The 14,060-nt window shown below is 38.7% G+C and overlaps 1 protein-coding gene across 2 annotated transcripts in view; it reads right to left on the reverse strand.

Annotated features, from left to right (window-relative positions):
* The window catches only part of LOC132400542 (intron Large complex component GCFC2-like), a 40,297-nt gene that overhangs the window by 10,120 nt on the left and 16,117 nt on the right, over positions 1–14,060 (reverse strand). For both annotated transcript variants that reach the window (XM_059981594.1, XM_059981593.1), the window contains 8 exons: positions 12,110–12,228; positions 10,982–11,168; positions 8,383–8,506; positions 7,554–7,623; positions 7,344–7,459; positions 4,795–4,994; positions 3,163–3,313; positions 2,694–2,815 (listed from right to left, as the gene is read on the reverse strand). In XM_059981594.1, coding sequence (XP_059837577.1) covers positions 2,694–2,815; positions 3,163–3,313; positions 4,795–4,994; positions 7,344–7,459; positions 7,554–7,623; positions 8,383–8,506; positions 10,982–11,168; positions 12,110–12,228 — 1,089 coding nt within the window. The remainder of the gene's footprint in view (positions 1–2,693; positions 2,816–3,162; positions 3,314–4,794; positions 4,995–7,343; positions 7,460–7,553; positions 7,624–8,382; positions 8,507–10,981; positions 11,169–12,109; positions 12,229–14,060) is intronic.

Consider the following 14,060-nt stretch of genomic DNA (forward strand, 5'->3'; position numbering starts at 1 on the left):
TACTGAGCATGCCCACAGGAAAGTAAATCTCAGGGTTGTATATACTCTCTAATCCAGGCACACGTTAGTTAATATCTTCTGCAACTTCTCCAAAGTCTTCACATCCTTCATGAAATGCCATGATCAGAATTGTACAGAACCCTCCAACTGTGGCCTAACCAAAGACTTATATAGTTGCAATATGATTAGTCAACTTTTATACTCAATGGCAGCTATGTTCGGTTGCAGAGTCCAAATATTATTACAGAACTATTATCATGAACGAATTCATACATCTTGCATTCTGTTAAGTTATTAATATAGGCAGTAAATAATTTAAAGCCACATCAGGTTCTTGGGGCACTCCAGTTGGTTTAAATTATCTGTCATTTTCTATTATTAATTTGCTTGGATCTCTTTCCGAGAGTCCAACATTTATCATAACTATTCCCTTCCTTTACACATATTCTTTCAAGCTCTAGACTTTTATTTTGATATTATTTTCCAGTTTATTCACATGGTCAATATTCTCCCTCCTTATGAGGTTTTTAGACCTCCAATACGGGTTCCTGAAAATATTCATAGTGCTCCAGTCTCCCCCTAACTTTGCCACATTTTCCTCTACCTCCTTTGTTCAGGACTAATAGTTTATATTTCTCAAGCCCCTTTTTCTGATTGTGATAAATTTCTGCTTATAAAATAGCTGCATAAATATCTACCTTTGCTCATCTACTGACCTCTCCTTCAAATAGTTATCAAAGCCCACTATGGATAACTCAATCTCCACTCCTCTGTAGTTGAGAACACTGGTTTTGGACCAGAGACGTTCACCCTGTATCTGAAATTCCATGATGATATAATTCCTAGCTGCAAGATCTATTGTTATTCCACTTCATCACACATGCTGAAATTCTTAAGTAGCCTTTCCACCAGATTCCATAACATATTGCTCTGAGAAACAATCCATGAAGCACTGTCTACTTTACTCAGGCCCATTTAATTAGTTCAATGATTTAAATAACCTATATTAAATGCAATTCCCTTTATACGTACCTTTGATAGTTTCACATTTATGCTTTAACTTGCTGCAAGGCAAATCTTTGGCAGTCTATCTTTAGTAGGTGTTGTGGATAATGAGGTGGGTTTTCAAAGCTTGCAGGGAGATTTATGCCGGTTAGAAGAATGGGCTGAACGTTGGCAGATGGAATTTAATGCTGAGAAGTGTGAGGTTCTACATTTTGGCAGGAATAATCCAAATAGAACATACAGGGTAAATGGTAGGGCATTGAGGAATGCAGTGGAACAGAGATCTAGGAATAACAGTGCATAGTTCCCTGAAGGTGGAGTCTCATGTAGATAGGGTGGTGAAGAAGGCTTTTGGAACGCTGGCCTTTATAAATCAGAGCACTGAGTACAGAAGTTGGGATGTAATGTTAAAATTGTACAAGGCATTGGTAAGGCCAAATTTAGAATATTGTGTGCAGTTCTGGTCACCAAATTATAGGAAAGATATCAATAAATTAGAGAGAGTGCAGAGACGATTTACTAGGATGTTACCTGGGTTTCAGCACTTAAGTTACAGAGAAAGGTTGAACAAGTTAGGTCTCTATTCATTGAAGCGTAGAAGGTTGAGGGGGGATTTGATCGAGGTATTTAAAATTTTGAGAGGGATAGATAGAGTTGACGTGAATAGGCTGCTTCCATTGAGAGTAGGGGAGATTCAAACGAGAGGACATGATTTGAGAGTTAGGGGACAGAAGTTTAAGGGAAACACGAGGGGGTATTTCTTTACTCAGAGAGTGATAGCTATGTGGAATGAGCTTCCTGTAGAAGTAGTAGAGGCCAGTTCAGTTGTGTCATTTAAGGTAAAATTGGATAGGTACATGGACAGGAAAGGAGCGGAGGGTTATGGGCTGAGTGCGGGTAGGTGGGACTAGGTGAGATTAAGAGTTCGGCACGGACTAGGAGGGCCGAGATGGCCTGTGATTGTTATATGGTTATAGCCTAGTCCCACATCACCACCACTGCATCCACATCACTTCTCAGTACTATAATGACACCTTCCTTAATCAATTTTGCTAGTCCATCTTTTTTTCCTTTTTGTCCATTCTTTTGAAAAGTTGGGCAACTTGGAATAGTGAGTCCAGGTCACCATGCAATCATGACCCTGTACAGGTGACCACTCACCCCTGGTTTGCAAGATGATTGCTAGAAAACAGTGCACACATGATTTTCCATCATGAGGCCACATCATATGTACCTGCATCAGGAAATGCAAACTGCCAAAAACCTTTGTGCACTGATTTTTTAAAACTTTTTTGCCCCTAGATTAAATACTGTAAGGATGAATTTTATTCCAAATCACTAATTTTTGTGTACTGTTTTCCGAATTTCGGTAATCTGAATGGCCATAACATGGGGGGGCCACCTGTAATTTCAAATCAAAGTCAATTTTATCAGTCCAAATGATGCATTTGTCTCATTTAAAATACTACCTGGATTTAGATAAAGAGACATGCGTTAGTTTTACAAATAACTGTAATGATATCTTCTATTTGCTTAAACCAAAACTGGAAATTCATTTCACAGAATGACTGCTGGCTTCATTGGTAATTAGCACAGGTTAATCTTACTTAAAGTAATAGTACTCAAATAATATTAACTGTAACATTAACTATTAACTCAGCAAGATTCCTTAGAAGTGACTCCTGTACCTGTGTGGCCTTGCTTTGTTCACTTCCGAACACATTATATTCCTCTTTCAGTTTTCTGAAGACTTGTACTAAACACTTTGTTTGTGAGGACGACAAAGGATCCCATACATGAATTACAAAACCTGGGAGGGTAAAATTAAAGTGCTTTTGTAAACCATAAATAGCTTGCATATTAACTGAATAATTTAATTTTTTCCATTAAGTGTAATAACATACAATATTTCAATTACTATCATTACAATAAAAACCCAACTATTTCCATGAAAACCTAGGAAAGCCTAAAATACTGTTCACATTGGAAACATGAAATGAAATCAAGTTGTAAAGGTCCAGCAGTATCTTCAGAGGACAAAAGTTTAAAAATTTCATGTGATTCTTATTGGTTTGAAATGATTTACTGCTTATTCTGTTCCTACTATAATTAATTTACAACATCAAAAGCAAGAAAATGTAGTTACCAATAAATTACCTTCAATTTTAGGAATGACTGTTTTCTCAATTACTGTCAGAAGTAATGTTGCATCAGACTTGTCTTTTTTCTTAAATTCTTCATCTTCCAAATGACAGTACTCTTCCAAAGCTGAAATCCACGGCATTTCCAACAAGTGTAAACAATCTTGCTAAACAGCAAAGATGGATTTTAGGGATCTGCTAAGCACTTCCACCCAACTCTAATCAGTTCACTAAGAGTACTGCTAGATACTGGAGCAGCAGCGTTTGACGCTGATCTTGGTGACATTTGTAAGAAGTTTGCTCACTCTATGTGATTTCCTTTGGATGCCCCAGTTCTCCCCACACCTTAAAGATGGGCTGGTTGATAAGGTGAATGAACAACTGCAAATTGCCCTTAGTGCAGGCAGTTGGTAGAAGAATGGGAAGTGGGGCATGTGAAACAGAAGGGTTGGGGGGGGGGGAATAAGTGGGGGAATGTGCTTGGTCTGAAAGCCAGCATAAACTTGATAGAGCGAGTGGCCTTTTATACAATAAAATTTGAAATATGATAGAACAAACAAATACCACCAGGACTTCCTGGAATATGGAACTTACTTGTACTTCATTCACTCTACACTAAAAAAAAGTGTGTTTTCTTTCATCGACAATGCTACAGGAGATGATAACTAAATGGTCAATAGCTTACCTATTCCATGGACTCAAGTGGCTTTGCTCTAAAGTGGACAATATGGTTCTTTGCATCTCTTCTGTGAGCAGAGATATCATTAAAGTCATACACTGGGAAACTAATCTGCCACTGAATCTTTCAGACTCGGTCAGACTTTAGCAGATGTTAATCTATTTATACTGCTCCCTGAAGGCATCAGGCTCAGGAGATGGGGGATTTTGCAGAAGGAAAAAACACTAAAAGCCTCTAATTTCTTTTTACTAACAATCAAATTCAGGTAGTATATGGCACCTACCAAACAAATGATGCCTGGTGTGTGGAAGGCTGCCTCCACTACATTATTCATACGATATATAAAAGAATACAATAAACACAAAAATATTGTTGAGTTTTAAGTGAGATACCATCATGTGTGGATTTTGAGCCTGCTCCCAAAACTGTCTCTGTGGCTAATCTCCCTGGACATTTGCAAAATTTAGCTGGAACCCACACATTACAGTAGGGGCCACACCATTTTGTTATCCAACAAAAACACCCAGTTAATTGCTCATTCGTTTCTCTTACAGTATTCCTTCTAAAAATAAGAATGCACCAATCATTGCGTGTTCCTACCAGGGTAGGTCAGGGTTTTTGGAAGGAGAGGGGCCCATTACTTCAAAAACTTTGCTCTGGTACCATTAATGATATAAAAGCACAATCTATGGAGAAAAAGCTAACACAATAGATCAATAAACTCAAAATGCATCACGCATGATTTCTAGGAGGCATCAGACAAAATGCCACCCAACTTTGATACCATAATCAACCAGAGCATGTGTGCAAAGTATACAGGGATACATACAGAGCTTTCTAACACAAGACATAGGTTCCACACCTATACGACTGCCTAGCTTACAATGAAGATTTGAAATCCAGTTGGTGATGACAACATTTACTGCATTGCCCCCCCCCCAGAAATTCTATGAATAATTCAATTCTTACTTTAAGAGGATTCCAGCTGATTAGTTGCAAACGAACTAAAGGATTCATGATTTTTTGAAGACAGAGTCCAATATAAGCATCATAATATGAATCAGGAAATTTCTCCCGCCACAGCCTAAACTTGGCAAAAACTCTGTCAACACTGCAGAAGTCTTCCTGTACATCACTGAAAATTTTCCTGGCTTCCTTCAGAATGTGATCTGAAATCACAAAAGTGTTTGCTTAGATAAGAACCCCCTACAGAGTTAAAACATAAAAGCGTCATTCACAGTTCAAAGCTTAAAAGATCAAAGCCATGTTTAAAACCCCACGTAGGATGTGGTAAAAATACTGGCAGATGAGCAGCTGGGCAACTCCTGTCAATGCTGATAATAACAAGCATTCAGAAGCTTATTTTAATGCACTGAAATCTTACTTCAGTCCCTTCAGGAATCAGCTGTAAGATATCATTTCAAAAAGCAAGACAAATGAAAGTCTAAACTAACATGTCACAGCATCACACTAAAAGATCCTTACTAGAGTCATAAACCACAGTACAGAAACTGGCCCTTCATCCCATCTAACCAGTGCTGAACCTTTAATCTGCCTAGTCCCATTGACCTACACCCAATCACAGCCCTCCATACCCATCTTGTCCATGTAACCTATCCAAATTTCTTTTACATGGCAAAATCAACCTTGCATCCACAACTTGTGCTGACAGCTTGTTCAGCACAAGCTGAACAACACTCACTACCCTCCAAGTGAAGCAGATTTCCCTCAGGTTCCTATTAAACATTTTACCTTTCACCCTTAACCCATGACCTCTAGTTGTAGTCTCTCCTAACCTCAGTGGAAAAAGTCTGCTTGCATTTACCTTCTCTATACCCGTCATAATTTTATACACCTCTATCAAATCTCCCCTCAATCTTCTAATGTTCCAGGGAATAAAGTGTCTAACTGATTCAACCTTTCCCTATAACTCGGGTTCTCAAGTCCTGGCAACATCCTTGTAAATCTTCTCTGCACTCTTTCAATCTTATTTACATCTTTCCTGTAGATGACCAAAACTGCACCCCATACTCCAAATAAAACCTCACTAACTCCTTATACAATTTCAACATAACATCCCAATTCCAGTACCCTGTACATTGATTTATGAAGCCCAATGTGCCAAAAGCTTTCTTTTCAACCCTATCTACCTGTGACACCACTTTCAAGGAATAATGGATTTGTATGCCCAGATCACTTTGTTTTACCTCATTTCTCAGTGCCATAGCTCTCACCGTGTAAGATCTATCCTGGTTGTTTCTCCCAAAGTGCAAAGCTTTGCACTTAACTGTATTAAATTCCCTCTGCCATTTTTCAGTCCATTTTTCCATCTGGACCAGATCCCATTGCAAGCTTAGATAGTCCTCCTCACTATCCACTACATCTGCAAATTTGTTGATCCAGTTTATCACATTATCATCCAGATCACTGAAATAGATGACAAACAAGAAAGGACCCAGCAACGACCCCTGTGGCACACCAGTAACCACAGGTCTCCTATGAAGCCAGTCTAATCCAATTTACCACCTCATCTTGAATGCCAAGCGACTGAATGTTCTTAGAACCATAGAACACTACAGGACAGAGAACAGGCCACTCAGCCCTTCTACTACATGCCAAAACTTTATTCTGCTAGTCCCATTGACCTGCACCCAGTCCATAACCCTCCAGAGCTCCCTCATCCGTGTATCTATCCAATTTATTCTTAAAACCTTGAAACCTTGTCAAAGGCCTTGCTAAAGTCCACGTAGACAACTTCCATTCCTTGTCTTCATTAACTTTCCTGGTAACTACCTCGAAAAATGCTATAAGATTGCTTCAACATGACCTTCCATGCACAAAGCCATATGGACTATTCCTAATCAGTTTCTGTCTTTCCAAATACATATATATCCAGTCCCTTAGAATATCTTCCAAAACCCTTCCCACTACAGATGTCAGGCTCATTGGCTTCTTCTTCTTTTCTTTCTTAAACAACAGAACAACATTAGCTATTCTCCAATCCTCCGACACCTGACCCATGGCTAATGAATGTGGCAACACAGGTAGATAACATGGTTAGGAAGTCACTAGTATTAGTCAGGGCACTGAATACAGAGTGGGGAGTTTATGCAACAACTTTATAAAACCTTGGACATGAGAGATTACTCTGGCCAGTGCTGATACTGCTTTAGTTAACCAGAGGTTAAATGATTACCTATAAAAGTTCAAGTTACAGAGTAGAAGTACCCAGAGCAAATTGCTAGTTCTTCTGTATATTTCTGTCAATACTGTATTATATCAGGCACAAGGTGATGCCTTGTGATAATGGGCAAAAGATTTCACAGGGGAAAATAACAGTAAAATCTCGTGTGTATTTACATATTATATGTACAAACGAACATATCCATATCTATGAATACAAAATACTGTTACACAAAGGTATTTTGTCCACTAATCGTGCAGAAACGTTATATGTGTTTCATTAAAATGGAAAATAAAGTGAAAAGTTTTGTCGTGCACATATCAGATAAGAATACCTTCTTTAGTATGGAACTCAGATACATCGCCTGGAGATATTTCTTCATCACTGGACATCCCTTTGTGACAGTCTGCTTCCTTGCCTGCCACCTTTCTTAAGTATTCCCTATGAGCCCTATGCAAAAAAAGTATACATGCAAAATTAATTATTTCTCAGTGAACACTGCCTAATCAACTTCGGATGAGTAATAGATTTACAGGTTTATTACCTTCTTGCTTCTCGTTTTTCCATGAGCTGTTGTTTTGTTTTGACACCATCTTTGTCAATGTCCACTTTGTCTGTAGAAATGAGAATTGAGATTTGCCCAACGAATCATTAAGTGATGCTTATCACAAGTAATGTGACAATACTGAAATTTCAAAATAATAATTCATTTTAAACTTAGTTTATGCCTTTACTATTCCATGGATTCTGTCATAATCCACAAGAACAATGCATTAAATAAATAAATACAAAGAAATAAAAGCAGAATTGTGGCTTTTTCTGTTGTCAGCATTTTTGGACTATACTGAAATATTAATATATTTACTGCTGGAATTTATAACCACCAAGGATTAAATGATTTGTTTGAAATTTACTTAAAATTATAAGGTGTGTAAGATGATGAGAGGCATTGATCGTGTGGATAGTCAGAGGCTTTTTCTCAGGGCGGAAGTGGCTAGCACGAGAGGGCCCAGTTTTAAGGTGCTTGGAAGTAGGTACAGAGAAGATATCGGGGTAAGTTTTTTTTTTAAAACGCGGAGAGTGGTGAGTGCATGGAATGGGCTGCCGGCGACGGTGGTGGAGGCGGATACGATAGGCTCTTTTAAGAGACTCCTGGACAGGTATATGGAGCTCAGAAAAATAGAGGGCTATTGGTAACCCTAGGTAATTTCTTAGGTAAGGACATGTTCAGCACAGCTTTGTGGGCCAAAGGGCCTATATTGTGCTGTAGGTTTTCTATGTTTCTAAAATAATCAACCAAATCAAATGTCAACTGTAAAGCCTGATTTAAAGATGAGCCAAACAAAAAGTTAATGGTAAATGATTAAACTAACTTGACAGCTGCCAGATATCAGATGATTCATCTTGAATATCATCCTGTCTGCGTTGCAAAAGTTTTCTTGCCTGCTCCTGCAGTAACTGATGCATTTCATACTCCAGTTCATTGATGAGATGTATCTAGAAGAAATTACTTCAGTAAATTCCTTTCCTCTCTACTGCACAGATGGAATTATGTTGCACAATGCTGTTGCTGTACTGTTTCTTGAATTTTATAGTCATATACAGAATTTCAATATCCTTGCAAGCATGCACGCACACGTGCACACACACACGCACACACACAAATAAGAAATATCAGTGCTGGAAAATGTACAGCTTCTATTTTCTGAAATTTAAAACACAAGCATCAATAACTTTAATTTCTATTTTAAACTTCCTGCCATCAGATTTCTGAATACTTTAAGATCACTACCTCATTATTCATCTATTGTGCTATTTATTTATTTTTATAACTTACAGAATTTTTTTCATTATATACGTGAGTGATAATAAAACTGATTCGGATTGTGCATCGGTGTTCAGTTAAAGACTGAGTCTCTGAGTACAGAAACAATCCCTTTTGGCTGATTGTGAACATACCAGCGTGTCCCTTCTGTTCTAACCCATTTTCATTACATCTGTAACCCGGTATGTACTGGCAATTCAAGTGCTTCCCTAGATACTTCTTAAATTTTGCAGAATTTCTGTCTCCACCTCACACTCAGTTCTTCCCAGATTCTAACCACCTTCTGTTTTTCTTCCAATCCCCTGGAAATCTCTTATCTGTACCCCTAAACCAATCCTCTCTAGTACTAATCATCTCTTTTGGGGAAAAGTTTCTTATCACTCTATATACAGTTCTCATACTTTTGTATATCGCCATCAGGTCTCCCCTCAATCTCCTTTGTTCCAAGGAAGATCCGTCTCTATGGTACCTTGGACTTGTACACCAATATTCCTCCATTCTTTGGTACTCCCGAAGGCCCATTCATTCACTAAAAATGTTACCTATCTCAGAAATCCTGAGGATATGGGCCACTCATTTGTGCTGGCAAAGGCAAAGACTTGTAATGAATCTGAAGAAAAGTCAAAGGTTCCAAATGAGGAAGTCTCTCATGAGGAATATCTTGTAACGCTTCAAAGTACAATGTTGATCCAACCATGAGTTGCCAAATTCCACTGCAGTCACACCTCACACAAAGGATAACAGAACTGAATCACCCTAGCCCTAGATTGTCATTGCATGAGTTCCTCAGGATAACTTCCAAGGCCCAACTATCTTCAGCTACTTCAACTATCACCTTCCTTTGATTATTGCAGCAGAAGTGAGGGGCTTTGCTAACGATTGAACAAGGTTCAAATTCTACATGCAACACCTCACACAAATGAAGCATCCATTTTCATGCAATAAATCTATGAATTCCTGCTGTGATGAATTGACATTAAGGTCAACTTCGGTCTTCCTTTGTGTGAGATACGACTTCAGTTATTAGAGAGCTCCTGCTCTGATACGTGCTGATGAACGGCAAGTAGTGCCAAACAACGACCCTCAACAAAAGAGTTGATCCACCTAGTTTAGCACTAACATGACTCAATCTCCTACCATCAATGTCAGACAGACATACTTTATTGATCCCGAGGGAAACTGGGTTTCGTTACAGTCGCATCAACCAAGAATAGAGTAGAAATATAGCAATATAAAACCATAAATAATTAAATAATAATAAGTAAATAATGCCAAGTGGAAATTAGTCCAGGACCAGCCTATTGGCTCAGGGTGTCTGACACTCCGAGGGAGGAGTTGTAAAGTTTGATGGCCACAGTTTACAACTAGACAAAAACTCAACTGGAACAATCACTGGATATGGGAGCAAGTAACAAGCTGGCTGACTTGTGGCTAGAACTTCTAACACTATGAAACTCCAAAGCCACTGCACTACATGCAAGTCAAGACCATGACAGAATGCGCTCCATTTGCCTGAATCACAGTTCAAACAACACTTGAAAAAACTGAAACCAAATGGGAGAAACCAGCCTGGATGAATCCAATCCATCATACAAACCACCGCCATCCGAGAACTACGCAAATTCAAGATGGTGTGTTCACAGAAGGTGCATAGCATTTTCATCCATTTCTGTTTTCTTTTTGCAGAGCTCTACATTAACTCAGTTACCGTAATGCAAAATGACTCGTATTTCATATAGTCAATCTAACTTAGTGGGTGAGCTAGATTACAATACTCATGATACCTCTTAAATGAAAGGAACTTAATTTCTTTTTAACCATCTTGGTTTCAATCCTATAATCCCCACTGAAGTTAATGGTTTGCAGATCCTGCACCACCAGGAGTCCAACAATGTCTGAATAAATTCTGAATTTACAAGTTTGGCTAAACATGCTCAGAAGACTGAGACATGTTGGCATTTAAGAAGGTAAATGCTAATGGTTCCATTCTTGTAATACAGACAAGCTGGTCAAAATCTGAGAGCTTGTCTGTGTTCCCTTAGGTTGGATTCAGAATATTATTAAAATGAAAGGTTTATTGATTATAAGATAGATCAAGTCACAAAATATTTCTGAAAAACACCGGTCCTTTTAGTTCATTCTTGTACCTTTTCATTGAAGCAGTTGACGAGATTTTTAACATAGGTTCGCATTTCTTGATAAAACCGGTATCGAATACCAGAGTCAGAAACGGCTTCCAGATGTTCAATTGTACATCGTGAACTCTCAGCAGTTTCTTGGATCTTCTCCTGTTCACGATGATGGGAGTGGTGAACTTCTTGCAAGGATTCCAATCTGAAGAAAAGTTACCATATAATTCACAACTCAGTTTAGAAATCAAGTTAAAAAGCAGAAAATCCAATAAAAGCATAATAATCAGTGACTAACTTTGACCTCATAGCCCGTACACCTAGTAAATTAAATTGGCAAATTTAACAGGAAGGAGATAAGATTTTAACCTTTCCCTCAATGACAGCAAAACACAAGAGCTGGCCACTGACTTCAGTGAGGGTGACAGTGCTAATTCATCTGTCTACATGAACGGTGCTGAGGTCAAGAGGGTGCAGAACTTCAACTTTCCGGGAGTGAACATCAACAACCTGTCCAGGTCCAACTACCCTGCCTTATTTAAACAGCCAGCAACTCAGCGGGCCAGGCAGCATCTATGGAAAAGAGTCAACAGTCAACATCTCCTGTTGAAACCCTGAATCAGGCCTGGAAAAAAAGGTGAGAATTCAGACTAAGAATTGTGTGTGTGTTGCTTTGATTTTCAGCATCTTCAGATTTTTTTTAAATTGAGCACAATTAAAGAACCCACCCACTCTTCTCCCTTCCCCCATCAAGCAGAAGATGGGTAAGCCTGGCCACACATTTCACTGTCAAGCACAGCTTCTATCCCACTGTTATAAAACTGAGTGGTACTCTAGTACCATATGAGTGGTACTCTAGTACCATATGATGGACTCTAGTACCAACTGAGTGGTACTCTAGTACCATATGATGGACTCTTGACCTCAAGCTCTACCTTGATCAATATCGTCAACTTGCACTGAACGTTTCCTGTAACTGCTACACTTCATCCTCCACCGTTTTTACTTTACCTTGTACTCCCTTGGTGCAGTGATATAATTCATTGATCTGTATGAATGGTATAGACAAATTTATCACTGTACCTCAGAACATGTGACAATAATAAACCATTTTTCCCAATTTAAAATGCAAACTTTATAGCCTACCTATTGACTAATCGCTTTTTGACAGTTTCAAAGTTGACTGGTGGCAGTTTCTTCAGGTTGTCCAACATCTTATTCACAATGAGTGTATTTGGCCGGCTAACTGTCTCAGTAAAGTGTGGCTGAAAAAAAGTAATATGTATTAAGATAAAACTAATATGCATTAAGGTGATTTTTTTTTTTAAACAGATGAACAGCAATACTACTTCTGCAATTATATTTTATGTGTAACATCATCTGTACATGCTTACCACAACAACTGGATTAAGGAATGATAACTCCAAAAAAAAAATGTTGACAGTTCAAAATGAATTGGCATTCAATTATATCTACCATCAAGCATGGGAACACCACCACCTTGAGGTTCCCATCATTTAGAGTTGGATATGGTCTATCTTTTATTGTGGCTATGTCTAAATCCTGGAATTCTCTACCCAATAACAGCACTGTGAGTGTCCCTTCAACTGAGCGACTGCAGCATTTCAAGACAGCAACTTGCAACCACTTCCTCCCCAACAATTAGAGATGAGCAATGTTTATGAAATGCTAGTCTTGCCAGCAACATTCTATTTCCCTCAGGTCTCTGAATTCACTGAGGGAAGCACCTACTACCTGTTGGATTAGAATGAAGAATTGTTATTCTTCTTGTAGTTTGTATAACCACATAATCATGTAACTGTTCAGTACATTTTTAATCATTGTACAGCTGATTCTGTAATTTATAGAGGCTTCTTAGTTTTTCTGCAGCTGTGTCACGCCACCAGAATTTGGCCATTCCTCCGTTCATTCTTTGATCCTGCAACACTTAATAAAATGGCTGTAACTAAATTTAATGACTCGTTCTTGACTTCTGAAGAATGTCTGGATCAATACCACCAGATCCAATGCAGAACAAACAAAAAACAGTGATAAATGGAAAGCAATGAGGCATGATACCCAACTGATTTCAGTTACGGTTGTACCCTGTATGGTATTATTTCATATTTTCTCATGACACAGAAAAAGGACATTCAGCACAGAATCCATGACAGCTCCCAGGGTAGTTCTATCAACCCAATTCCTCTACAGTAACCCACTCTCACTTCAATGTCAATTAACTCTACCCCCATCCTCTTGCAACTCATGGGATCATATCCAGCAAACAATTAACTTATTCTTAGGTGAGAAAGCAAGGTTCAGAGAACTAACATGTTACCCTGCTGAATTTAAACTTCAGTAAAAACATAGAATCACAGAATCATACAGCACAGAACTAGAACCTTTGGCCTATTGAGTTAGTACCAGCCCTCAATCATCTATTTACCACTAATCCTGCATTAACCCCACTTTATTCATATTTTTTCCATCAACTCCTCTCAGCATCTACCACTCACCTACAGACCACGGACAATTTCCAGTGGCCAATTAAGTTAGCAACCCACACATTTCTGGGATGTGGGTGAAGACTGGAGCATCCAGAGGCAATCCATATGGTCACAGGGACAATCGGCAAAGAAACACGCACACATGCACGTGCGCGCACACACACACACACATGTGCACACGCCCCTCCCCCCCCCCACACACATGGCAGAACTGAACCCAGGTCACTGGAGCTGAGAAGCAGCTACCCCACTAGTTGTGCTACTGTGCAGCTCCAGTTCTGAAAGATTACACATATTTGAGGGCAAGTGTGTGGTGCAGAGATATTGAGTTTTGATACATTCATCTTTACAATTAATATTCTACAAAAGATTTCCTGCACGCAAAAAAACAGTATAGTTCATCTATTCAGCTATAAGTGAAAATCCTCCATTTTATTCTAGTTGTCTCTGTGCAAATTGGCATGGAGAGCAAGTTAAAAAGTCTTTTCCTTTGAGACCTCATAAGTAGCATTATTTTGCACTTTGTACAACAAGGCAAGGAATATACTCTAACAAGGTCCATTCTTAGAAACCGAAGATTACGAATGCAG

Source organism: Hypanus sabinus, chromosome 10 (genome assembly GCF_030144855.1).
Source record: "Hypanus sabinus isolate sHypSab1 chromosome 10, sHypSab1.hap1, whole genome shotgun sequence".
NCBI lineage: Eukaryota > Metazoa > Chordata > Chondrichthyes > Myliobatiformes > Dasyatidae > Hypanus > Hypanus sabinus.